This window comes from Chionomys nivalis, chromosome 13, assembly GCF_950005125.1.
Source record: "Chionomys nivalis chromosome 13, mChiNiv1.1, whole genome shotgun sequence".
NCBI classification, from domain to species: domain Eukaryota; kingdom Metazoa; phylum Chordata; class Mammalia; order Rodentia; family Cricetidae; genus Chionomys; species Chionomys nivalis.
This window is the reverse complement of record NC_080098.1, coordinates 57,680,683-57,693,922: the sequence shown is the minus strand read 5'-3', so window position 1 is coordinate 57,693,922 and position 13,240 is coordinate 57,680,683. Positions and strand designations below refer to the sequence as shown.

Below are 13,240 nucleotides of genomic sequence, written 5' to 3'. Positions count from 1 at the left end.
GTTTGAAATAAATCGGCCCGGTTGTAGAGGTCTCCTAACTTACTCTAATACCCATGTTTATTTTACTTCACCTTGGTGACATCAATATCCAATCCAACTTAGCAGGAATTGTAAATTTTATTATATTGTATTTTATGTGGTAAGTTTTCTGCCTGCGTGTTTGTATGTGTTCCATGTGCATGCAGTTCCCGCAGAAACCAGAAGATAGGCAGATTTGAACCATCACGTAGATGCTGAGAACTGAACCCAAGGTCTCTGTAAGGGCAGTAAATGATCTTTAACACTGAGCCACCTCTGTAGGCCATCAATTTAGCAGGGATTGTATACCCCTTCTTTTAATTTATAATCAAATGTAACTATTTCAATACCTTTGTGATACGTCCTGTTAGTCATGCTAATCTTTTGTGTTTTTTCGTGTTAGTATACAAACTAAATGGGTGTCACTGAATTTTCATACAGGCTTTGTTTTTGTTGATCCTCACCCACACTTCCCTCCTCTGACCTCCTAGTCATGTCCCCCGTCCCCTCCTCTTTGTCCCCAGTAACCCCATTCTCCTTTCCTGTCACGTGCACCACTGTCCTTGTTTTCTTCCTCTCCACAGCCTCTCTTCCTCCCTCCCACAGTCCCTGTCTAGCTTCTCGACTTAGACGCTCCAGCCCACGCGTGGAAACGGTGACTTCTGACAGGTGAAGGAAAACCTGTCACGTTTGTCTTCCTGTGTCTGGTGTACCTTTCCATTCTGCCGCCTTTAGTTTCTAATAGACTGAGTGCGCTTCTGCCTCCCTGTTGTATAACAAAGCCTGTCTCATTACAAGTCAGATTTTAGAAAGTGGCACTGCTTTCCTCCTGAAACTGCCCCCCAGGGAGTCCAGAAAGAAGCCAGAAAAGCTGCCAGAGGGTCGGTGCCTGGGAGAATGCTGGTAGCTAAGAAGAGGAAGGCAAGGGGACAAGAAAGTCACTGTCGAGAACACCAAGAGCTTGCCCCAGGGAGAGGGTGTGTGCTCTGGTGGTTGTGTCCTTGATACGGCTTCTTAGTTGCTCTCTGCTGCCCGGGGCTGAGGACTTTATGCCGTTCATTTCCACATTTGTTAAACAGAAACAAAATTAGAAGCTAGCAGCATGGCCATCAGCTTAGAAGGCCATCGATGTGGTGTAAGGAGAAAGAATGGAAGGGAGACGGGGAGCTTGGAGTTATCTTGTGTTTGATGAAGCTGGACAGTGTGGATCGCGGTGACTTAGGTGATCATGGGTCTCCTTGCTAAGTTCTCAGTGGATGGTAGATCTAGATGAAAGTCAACCACCACCCCCGTAGCTCCTGTGTATGCCTCCCCACATTACACTCTCTTGCCATTCAGCTAGAGGAGGATGTCTGTTGAAATACCCTTCTCCCTGCTAGGTAGCTGCTGGGGTAGACGTCCTTGACACTGCTGCTTATGGGGAGGTATAGCTTTTGGTTCAAGCAGACAGTAGTGAGTATTGGGAGTGAGGAAGCCCCAACAGCTGAGTGTAGAAACCAAGCTATGCACAGTTTTAGTCTGCTTGTGCTGGCTCCATTGGTGACTACGGTACCCACTTGGGTACCGAGAGGCCAACCCTTGATTTCCGTCACTGAGTCAAGATTGTCATCTGTGAAGTTCTAGCTTTCCAGAGCCCGAATGACACACTGATGTTGCTCGCGAGGATACTTAGAGCTGCTGACTTAGCTCTTGGGTAACCGAAGGGATTAGAGCTGTTAGCACAGAGGGAAAGGATGTCTCCAGCACCCAAATAAAGCCGTTCAAATGGACTGAGTAGCCAGGATGGATAGCACTTTTGTAAGTTCTTTACACACAGTGGGGAGATCTGTGTTGAGAGAGGCCTCACTTCTGGAGCTGGAGCACTGGCTGCCTCCTTCCTTACTGTGTAATTCTGAGTGAGTTAGTTAACTTTTCCACATCTCGGTTTGTTCCTGTGTTGCAGGGAGGAAAGCAGATCCTCCCACCTCCCCAGAGCTGAGAGATTCATTCCACAGCTCCCAGATGGTGTGTGGGCTTCTGATGGTTCACAGGTGATCTCCCCTCCCAGCAGCACCCTCGGCAGGAGGAAGCTGCCTCCACCAGGGTTTAGCTCCTTCCCTGGGATTGCCAAGGCCCACTTCAGGGAAGTGCAGCAGGGCTGCTCAATACAAGAGCTCCTCTAAGAATCTGTCTGCCCCCAGATCCTTCTCCCTTTCTGTCACAGATACTCTGAGGGTGTTGTCTGTCCTTAATGAATCCCCACAGACACATCTCAGAACCACAGACTGTTTATTGTGTATTATGGCTTTTCATCTCACAAATAACTAAAGAAAATGTCTCTCTCTCCTCCTCTTCCTCTTTTTCCCTTCTTCCCTGGAAAGGCAAAGCGACCCGTAGCCAGTCCTGGCCTGTAGTCTCTCCAATACAATTCTGGGTTCCTAACTGGTGCTCCAGGAATGTTGGCTGAATGCACTGATGACCAGAACAGGGTTCTAATTGGTATGAGCCACTGCCAGGCAACCCCCTTCCCTCCTTTAGGTTGCTCCAGCCCAGGAAATCCTACTGCTATATGAAAGCCACTATTGCCAGCTACATAGCCTTGACCAAGGCTTCCTTACCCTCCTAACCAACATATCCCACTATTTCCTCCTCTTATTATTGGTCTCTCCATCTTCTCCACATTGTTCTAAATTGTGTCCTTTGCATTCTTTGTCCTCCTGGCTTTTGTTTGTCAGGTCCCCTTGTTTATCTCAGCTTCTTTTTTTTTAAATTTAAACTTGATATATTTTTTATTTAATTTTTTGAGAATTTCATAAATGAGTAGTGTATTTACATAGTTTTACCACTCCCTCTCCCCTCCCAACTTCCCCAATGCATTGTACCTGGAATATCAGGAAGCTCCTCCCAAGAGGACACTCATGTTCCCTCCCTCGGCAGCCACTGATGGATTGTTTGTGGCTCTTCACCTAGTGTCACATGCTCCTACATCAGCCACCAGCTCACAGATAACAACATAGAGACTTATTAATTACAAAAGCTTGACCACTAGCTTAGGCTGGTTCCACTAGCTCTTATAATGTAAATTTACCTGTTTATATTTGTCAAATTCTACCACATGGCATAACCTCTCTTCTATCTTGCAATCTTGCACTTCTGTTTTCCTCTATATGTCTCGCTGGCAACCACCTTTCTTCTTCCCAGAGTCCTTTCTGTCCCTGCAAGTCCTGCCTAACCTCATTCTGCCTTACTATTGGCCATTCAGCTCCTCATTAAACCAATCAGAAGGTACCTTGAGAAAGACACATCTTCACGGTGTAAACAAATATTCTACAACAACCTAGGGGTGGGTTCCTGTGAAATTTCCCACACCCTCATTGGCATGCCAACTGGTGGTATTATTATGTAGGTTTTATTTAGACCATATTGTTGAGATTACATGGGTGAAGCCTCAGAGTCTTTCTTAACCTAGAGGCTCATGGGTGATGAGTGGGGATTGGGCAATTCACACCAGCGCCTTGGCTAAGCATCCTGTCCTCCCTCCGAGTCAACTGCGCCCTTTCCACTACCACCAGACAAAATGTCTGTCCCAGTTAGTCCCTACCTTGTCTTTCATTTGGAAATAGTCTTTTGCTGCAAGGGTTACATCAGGTTGAGGGAAGGGCAAGGAAAGTCCCGGGGTGGCCAAGTCAGGCCCAGAGCCTTGGGCTTGGCACTGGGTTGCTTGACTCATCCATCAGGAGTCATAATGTCTTGTTCAGGGGACTTGTGGAATCTCCCTCTCTGGAATTATTATTTTTTTAATGGAAGAAATTTTCATTTCCTGGGGTTGTTTAAAAGGGTTTTGGCTTTAGGGCAAGGAAATAAATCTGATGACTTAGAAAGGGTAAGTTTCCATGATTATAAGATCCTCATGGATTTGTGAAGACATGGAATGTATAAACTAAATAGCCTTCAGCTACAGTTTCTTAAATCACATTAGTTATTTTTTTAAAATGTAAATTCAGCTCTGTCACTGGTCATAAGTTTGTTAGCTAGCAACAGAAACAAAAGACGGCCAACAAATTTAGAGCAGCAGCATTTCAGGAAAAGGCACAGAACATTCCACTGGAGTAGAATCAGGGAAGAGCTGGTAGAAAGGATGACTCAGGAAACATCAGTTATGAAAAGGCTTTGATCAACAGGACACTATAAAGTCCGCTTTCCTCGGAACCCGTGTCCCAGGACAGTGGATCCCCGTCCATCTGCATGACACGAGATGACCCCAGTGTTCCCTCGACACCCCTCAGGGCTCCCTGGAACCCCTGCTTCTCATCCTCCTCATCCTCTCTCTCTGCTCAGTGGTTCCTTTACATCCTAGCTCTTGCTGTGTCTTTCCCTGGGCAGCCTGCCGCTGCCCAAGTAATCCTCGTTGATGCTGATGTTGTGTGTCAGTTGAGAGATTGAAGTAACAGTCACTGTGCTGTAAGTCCCTTAAAAGCATCCCAGTTCTTGCTCTGTTTGTAAAGCCACCACATGATTTGACAAGGCTGCCCTAATGGACAATGGAAGCTCACTGTGTCACTGTATTGGAAATCACAAGTCTGAGATGGAGTCTTTGCACTGGCTTGCAGATGGCCCGTCTGTTCCTGTGTCTTCTTGTTGTCTTGCTTATGTATCTCTGTGTTCTACAGGACATTAGTTCAGTTACATGAGCCTGCCTATATGTGCTCATTATAATCTAATTCTTTAAAGAGCCTATTTCCAAATATAGTTACATTCTGAGAATTCCTTAGGTGTTTGAACACCAACATAGACACTTCTGGAAGGGATACAAAGAGTCCATAACTGCAGGCATTTTCTCCTGACCACTCTTCCCTTTTCCTCTTTTGAGAGCACCATCACACCATATGTATATTGTGTGTTGTTTATAAACATTAAACATTAACAATCTTTTTGCTGGTATATAAACAGATCACTATCCAGTCGGGATGACCTGAGTTGAACCAAGTGTGTTCTTGACACCCCTAAAGACGTCCTAGAATCTCTAGCTTCTCATCCTCCTCATCCTCCACCTCTGTTCCGTGACCCCTTTATACCCCATTTCTAGCCAATGTTTTTGCCTTGGTAACACTTTAGTGCCTTCCTCCCCAACACCTATGTGGAAACTGCTGCTCCCCCAAATATTCACTGTTGATACTGATGTGGCGCGTCAGCACTCAGATCAATGGCAGCAAGGCTGCCTCACATAGAGTTGGCATCTGGAGATGCCAGTGTGGCATATGTCTTGCAAGACGACATGTGAGCTGGGATGGAGGGGGAGAGGTGATTGGCACATTTACAGTGGGGAGCTAATTCATATTGATGGAGAGAAACCTCGGAGGAGCTGAGTAATACACTTTCTTCCTCAGTCTGGTTTCCATATTCCGTGGCTGAGATGGGCAAGGAAAAGAATGGGCTTGACTCCTGATGACTCTAAGGAGCTCTGGCCAAAAAACACGGGTAGGATAAACCTCACTCTCTGGGTGGAGGCCGCCTTTCTCTCAAAGGGGCCAGATCCAGGGGATGATCACTGTGTGATGAATTGCTCTGTAGATCAACAGAGCCCAGATCCTGTGGCTGCTTCTGCAAACTAAGATGGTAAGGGACTGCTGCTGCCAGAGTATCTGGAAGTGAAACACGGTCTGGGAACTATGTGGGTGGGGGAGGGAGGAGGTAGAAGATGAGACTTCTGACATCCATGTGCAAATGACTTGTGCGCATACTCAGAATTCTCCAGCTCTTGGGCTCAGTTCCAAAGGCGCCTACAGTAGGGAGAAGCATTCTGGAGGGGACCTCTGCATGGCATTTAGAACTGTGGCATTTCCCTCCCTCCCCCACACACAGCCGCTGCCACTGGGGAGCCTGCTGCTCCCCTGGGCACCTTGTGACTTTCACTCAGTCTGTGAGTTTTGCTCCTGAATCTTCTTCGGCTACCTTGGATAACTCTTGTCTCATTCTGTGCCACATAAGAGGAAACCTCCCAGCATTCTCCCCCTACTCATGACTCCCTTAGCAATTTCATTCCACCTTGAAGGACTGGCTACCTAGGTCTTCTCCCACCCCCGTCTCTCTGAGACTACCTGGTCTGCATTTCCAAGGGGAGGTTCGCTTAGACAGTGGGCCTCAGCCTTGACTACCTAGGCTAAGAATAAACCAGGAATGTGACTTAGCTTGTCAAGTGTAGGGGCACAAGTTTCAGGTCCAAACTGCCATTCCCAACACCTCCAAAAGAGGCCAGGCATGGTGGCATGAACTTGTAATCCCAGCACAGAGAAGGCAAAAACAGGTAGATCTCTGGGGATTGCTTGCTGGCCAGCCTAGTTGAAACAGAGAACCCCAGCTCCCAGTGGAAGATTCTGCCCAGGACAACAAGGTGGAAGATAGCTTTAGTATGCCCAAGGTGGATCCACGCTTAAACCTCCCTCTACCTCACTGACAGACACACCAGAAGAGAAAAGCAGGCAGTCTTGAGAAGATTTATTAGCTGCCCAGACCTGGCTTCCCCCGCCACCAGGCCAATTAGAAAGTAATTTACAGGAAGAAACAGTACATTAATAGTTTTAAAAGTTGTATTTTGTCGTCTTACTCAAGTAGAATTGTTTCTCCTCTGACTTCCCACAGAATTTTATGTGGACGGTTTGAGAAATCTGAAGTTTCTTAAGTCTGGCTCAAGAACTAGACTCCAAAGCCATGGAACTTGAACAAGTTTGTTTATATCTGTTTACCCCCATTTTCTTTAACTCCCACCCACCCACTCCGAAGATAGGGTTTCTGTGTGTCACCCTGACTATCTTAGAACTCGCTCTGTAGATCAGGATGGTCTCGAACTCAGAAATCCTCTTGCCTCTGCCTTCCAAAGGCTGGGATTAAAGGCATGCGCCATCAACTGCCAACCAAATTTCCTCATCTTGAAGATGAGCCCGCGAGCTTAATTCTAGCACATCACGAGGACGGTTGAGAGTTAACAGTGAGTCTCGAGTCTGGCATGTAAGAAGCCATGACTAAAAGTCAGCTGTTGGAGTTCCGAGTCCTCAGTAAGACCCACGAAGGATGGGCATCTAACCCAGGGACTTCTGCCCATATAAGGATCCTCTAGAGTGCCGGCTTAAAGCCACCACTAGGACCTCCTTTCCAGGTATTGTGATCCCTAAGTCTGCAGATGAGGGAGAACCTGGCTTCCTGAGATGCTCCAGTTACTGCATGCACTTGCTGAGGGTCTGAGGACTCAGCTGCAAGTTGCTGGTGAATCCAACTCAGTCTTCTTCCCCTCAGTCACACCTCAGCCTGGGGAGTGTCCTGAAGCTAACTTTAGATCTTTGCCGGAGAGTCTAGACTTCAAACACTGTTCCCTAACAGCCAGCTCGGATCAATTATTAACTCAGTTCCCCCAGGCTTCATAACTTTCATTCTCCAGGCTAGAGTCCAACTGCTCCTCCCCTGCCAACACCGAGCTCCCAAGGATTGAGATGACTTCTAAGGCAAAGGCGCTCCAATCACCCCAGTCCCTGCAGAGGCAGCACCCACCAGCCCTTAAGTGAGTGGTCACAACACGGCACAGAATTCCAAGGCTTGCCTTTCAGGCCATGCTAAGGGCTTACCATTCCAAATCCAAAATGTGACCCTTGAAAGGCTCTAAAATCCAAGCTTCTTGGTCGCAAGTATGACACTATTCATGGAAAAATTCATATCATGTAAATTGATTTCATGCATAAAATTGGTTTTTTTTTAAAAAAAAACATAAGATTACCTTTAAGCTATTTGATTTATTTTTTTTAACTTTATTTTATATGCATTTGGCGTCAGAGCTCCTAGAACTGAAGTTAGTGACAGTTGCTACAGACGGTTGTGAGCTGCCATGTGGGTGCTGGGAATTGAACTCAGGCCCTTTGGAAGAGTGGCCAGTGCTCTCAACTGCTGAGCCATCTTTAGGGCTGAAGGGATGGCTCAGTCATTAAAGGCTAGGCTCACAACCAAAAGTATAAAGCTATTTTTAGGAAGTTAACATAAAAAATATAAATGAATTTTGTTTGATACACTTGACTTTTATCCCCATTATGTGTCAATATTCTAAAATCCGGACAAAGAAATCATCAATTCAGAATACTTTCAGTGCCAATCATTTTGGATAAGGGGCCTTCACTCTTACTTGAGTGAAAGAGACTGTTTCTCTTTTTCTCTTCATTTATTTATTGATTTTTATTGAGCTCTACATTTTTCTCTGCTCCCACCCCCAGCCTCTCCCCTCCCCATTTCAACCCTCTCCCAAGGTCCCCATGCTCCCAATTTACTCAGGAGATCTTGTCTTTTTCTACTTTCTACTTCCCATGTGGATTAGATCTATGTAAGTCTCTCTTAGTGTCCTCATTGTTGTCTAAGTTCCCTGGGATTGTGGTTTGTGGGCTAGCTTTCTTTGCTTTATGTTTAAAAACCACCTATGAGTGAGTACATGTTATAATTGTCTTTCTATGTCTGGGTTACCTCACTCAAAATAATGTTTCCTAGCTCCATCCATTTTCCTGCAAAATTCAAGATGTCATTTTTTTCTGCTGTGTAGTACTCCATTGTGTAAATGTACCATATTTTCCTTATCCATTCTTTGGTCAAGGGGCATTTAGGTTGTTTCTAGGTTCTGGCTATGACAAACAATGCTGCTATGAACAGAGTTGAGCACATGTCCTTGTGACACGATTGACTGTTTCTCTCTTGCTTTGCCTCAGGGACCTCACAGAACTCAACAGCTGCCTGAGTTCTGGGTATTGCTTCCTGTATCCTGTGATTTAAATCCCTCCAGTTGTCAGATTGCCTCACTAGGGAGCTGCAGTGGTTACATACACACACACACACACACACACACACACACACACACACACCAGCACAGGGCTCCATCCTGGTGCTCATGACCCTTATTATGGCTTTCTCAGTGAGAGGTGTGTGTGTGTGTGTGTGAGAGAGAGAGAGAGAGAGAGAGAGACAGAGACAGAGACAGAGAGACAGAGAGAGAGACAGACAGAGGAGAGACAGACAGAGAGAGAGAGAGAGCATGCTTGTGCATGTATGTGCATGTCCACATGTGTGGAGAGCAAAAGCCCACTTTATTTCATGAGTCATTTTCTCACATTGAACCCAGAGCTCACCATCTACTGTACCCACAGACCAGGGATTTCAGGGGTCCACCCGTCTCTGCTCTCACCCCACAGTGCTGGGGTTACAGACACACGCTGCACCGTGCCCTGCTTTTACATGGATGTGAGGGATCTGAACTCAGGTCCTCACGTTGTGAGGCAGCCATTTCACTGACTGAGTTGTGTCGCCAGCCTGAACTGTCTTTCCTGGGAAAGGATCCTGATCAGGCCACCAGTGTGCTCGGCCCTTCCCCTGAGCTGTGTATTTGGCTCTGTGCAGCCATGCCATACAGCTCACTACATTCTCCCTTTAAACTCTTCATTTCCATTGGAGCTGAAAGCCATTAGACTAACTACTGTACACATTATTATCTTGTGAGTGAATTTCCTCAATCAGTTTTAGTGTGTGAGGTCAAGGCCCAGTGAGCTGGAATCCCAGCTCTTGAGGTGGCTCTCCACCCAAACAACGCTACGCTCCTCCTTCTCGCATCCACATAGCTCCCAGAGGGTTGTGGTTTTATATCGGTGGAGAATGCATTAATTAAAGCCAATGCAAATGCTCATTTGTTGTAATGAATTTAGCTTTTGCAGGCCGTTTTCTTTGGGGTCGCCTGCCTGGATGATGTGCTGAAAAGAATCAGAGGAAGGAAAAACATCAAGTTCATCACATCCTTCAGAGACCTGCTGTTTACCACCTTGGCTTTTCCTATATCCACAGTAAGTGCCCAAGTGTGCACCTAACACCATAGGCATGAACAATGGATAGGAACTTCTCCTGGGACAGCAGACTTGTCTGGGGACTAGTTATTATAACCAGAGCATCTCCATTTCCATAAATGTGCTGTCTGGGACTGACTACATGAACTAGTGTCTTCATGAAGTAGAATACATGACAGTTGAGCTTATTATTAGCTTTCTGTCTTTGGGAAGGCTTGGTGCATGGTCCTTGTTGCTGTCTGATGGGAAAGTTTAATCAAAATACAATTAAAAAGTCAGTCTCCATGTCTGTGGGTTTAGGACCCACAAATTCAACTAGTTATGGATCAAAAAGATTTGACAAATGAATAAAAATCAAACTAAAAATACTTATAGCAACCACATAACATTGACATTGTGTTGAGTATTATAAACAGTCTCTAGGCGATTTAACACACACAAGAGGGTGCATATGGGTTCCAGGCAAATGTGATCCCATTACATATACAGGACTTGAGCATCTGTGGGTTGAAGCATCCTTGTGAATGCTAAGGGATAACTGTATCAGTGGGACAGGCTTGCTTCCACCATGATGGTGGGAAGGACAGTACTAGGTGGGGAAGATGACCCCTGTCTATACATTCGGAAAGCTATCAAATAAGAAATAAAAGATGTAAGACCTTCAAAGTTGGTCCACCAAAAAGACACATTATGCAGAGCACAGGGCAGGAGCTTCCTCCGCTGTGTCTGATGAACAGAAACCAGGAGGAGCAAGCCATGCACAAGCAGAAGTAAGCTTGTTTGCGGGTGCCGCCCACATTGCTATTCCATTGTTTGTGCTTCCATTCATTAAGTGGGATGGAGACAGACTAAGATCATACACGCTCACTGTGCAGCAGGGCCTGGGACTAGAAATCACTACGGTTGTGGCATTTCATTTGTATTTTAGTAAATAAAACTTGCCTGAAGATCAGAGAGTAAAACAGCCCCGTTGGTCAGCTGTACATACCAGGCAGTGGAACACGCACCTTTAATCCCAGTAGCCATACTAGTTTGCCATAGAAATCAGGCTCATTCTTAGTGCTCTTGGTATACGCTTAGATGAGAGAGGGCTCATTGGTGACAAAGGACTTATGGTCTATGCATCTTTTTTTATCTGTGTCTTCTCTGTGTGCCACAATGGCCACTGTTGCTCCTAACACATTGCCCTCATCAGTGCATCCCCCAGAGAGCCAGGATGCACTTGTTATACAGTAAGCATTTCCCCTTTCGTTTTATGACCCTAAAAATGTGTACACGTTAGCCTTCAGACTGCCGCCAGTTTTGTGCTGCCGTTTCCTCGGTTAGCTTAGAAACCTCCGATGAAAAACAAATCTAATAATAATACTTTTGTGTTTCCTTCCAGTTTGTATTTTTGGTATTTTGGGGCCTCTTTTACTATGATCGAAGCCTCGTTTACCCCAAGGGCCTGGATGACTTCTTTCCAGCATGGGTTAACCACGCAATGGTGAGTACAGAAGGTTAGTGACCACCAACGCGAGCAGCTTCTGCACCGAGCACTGAAGTGTCTGTGTGTGTTTCCGCCCTGCCCTCCGGGTCCCTCCTGTCTCTCCATCCCCTCGGGATTTGAAAAGCATCCTGAGGGGTGCTGGAGAGATAGAGAGCTCAATGGTTAAAGGTACTTGCTGATTTTCCAGAGGCCTTGGATTCACTTCCCAGAGCCTACATGGTGGCTCACAACCATCCATAGCTACAATTCCAAGGGATCTGATGCCACCTTCTAACCTCCGTGGGCACCAGGTATGCGGGTGGTGCACGGACATACATGTAGGCAAATGTTCATATACTCAAAGTAAAAAATAAGCAAATTTTTAAAAGCATACTGCGGATGTAAATGAATGGTATTGCTGCAGAGGGAGTCTGCTGAAAGCAAAGATGGAGAGCTAAATAGTTGTCATGTTGCCTAGGAAAGTCATTTAAAAGTTACACTACCAGGAAAGGTGACCTTTGGCAGTTCTGAAAAAGAAGTGACTTCTGCCCTTGACTAATAACGAAATTCATTTCCAGGAATGGAATAAAGGAAGGTTTAAACAAAATCTATCCACATGTTCAAATAATATGTTCCTCCAAAGGGCAATGCAGTAACCAGTCACAGAGATTCCTCCAGGACCATGCGTCACAAACAGGATTAGTAGTAAATGTTTCCGTGTGGTTTATCCAGTCATCGGTTCTTCACTGACTACTGTTTTGAGGAGTTAAACAGAAAGCAGAAGCTGCTCTAAGAAGTTCAGGTCACTGGAGTCTGAAGAGTTGGCTGTGACCCAGACATGTAGGGCTGACCAAGGTGCCCAGGTCTCCATGGCGGTGCTGTGCCTGAGTCCTTAGAGCTGTGGGTATAGTCTCCCTGGGCGGTCCTAGCTCAGTTTCTCCACACTTGTAGATGCATTTCCACTTCACTGGGCAGTTTAATAGGAAGATCTCAGGTTCCAGGAAGCAAGACATACACAAATGAGGAGAATTTGCAAGGGCTTAAAACTCCCCAATCTACCTACAGACTTTCTTCCATCCTTCAGTTGCCCATCGCCTCAAAATTTATGATGATCAATGAGGAAAAGCTTCACTGCCCGCTAATACCACCCCATGGACCCCATGCTCAGAAAACACTAGTTCAATATTTTTGCTGAGAGAGATACTGGCCATTGACTGAGTTCCGTGCTCTGGTTTCTTCAAGGACCAAATCTATGTGTTAAATAACCCCTCCTTCCAGTGTCTCCCGAGTTTTCATTAGTATTCTTGCCTTCACACTGGATATTCCCAATGGGGGGGGGGGGTGGGATGTATGTGTTTATGTATATGTACATGAGCATGTAGGAGTGTGTGTGGGGAGTGTGTGTGTGTGTGTGCCCATCAGAGATTGATGCTGAGTGTCTCTGTCGTTTTTCTCCGCCTTGTGTTTTAAGACAGAGTCTCTCACGGACTCTGTAGCTCACTGATTTAGTTGGCTTGATTGGCCAATGTGTTTTCGGGGACACACACACCCCAGTCCTGCTGAGGTTACAGCCACCTTGTTCAACTATTACTTGAGTGCCCGGGGACTAAGCTTAGATTCTCACACTTAGAGAGTATGCTCTTTACTAACTAAGCCGTTCCCATCCCCCTCATTTTTAAATGTCATTACAGTGTGTAAAACATATGAGCTGATTTAATCCACACACCCTTCTTTAGATAAGTACCCCACAACTTTGAGTTTTACAAATGAAAAAAAAAATAGCAGAAACACCATGTCACCTGCCTGGGGCCAGCAAATTCATCATCCCTGGCTCAGCTAGGGTGGTAATCCTATAATCTGATGCTAATTCCCTGTTGTCTTTTACCAAGCTTACATTTCACCAGAAAATCAAAAGGAA

At 45.8% G+C, this 13,240-nt stretch overlaps 1 protein-coding gene across 3 annotated transcripts in view; it reads left to right on the top strand.

The window, feature by feature from the left end:
- Adtrp (androgen dependent TFPI regulating protein) overlaps positions 1-13,240 on the top strand; it is a 74,053-nt gene that overhangs the window by 20,344 nt on the left and 40,469 nt on the right. For all 3 annotated transcript variants that reach the window (XM_057787932.1, XM_057787933.1, XM_057787931.1), the window contains 2 exons: positions 9,720-9,854; positions 11,239-11,340. In XM_057787932.1, coding sequence (XP_057643915.1) covers positions 9,720-9,854; positions 11,239-11,340 — 237 coding nt within the window. The remainder of the gene's footprint in view (positions 1-9,719; positions 9,855-11,238; positions 11,341-13,240) is intronic.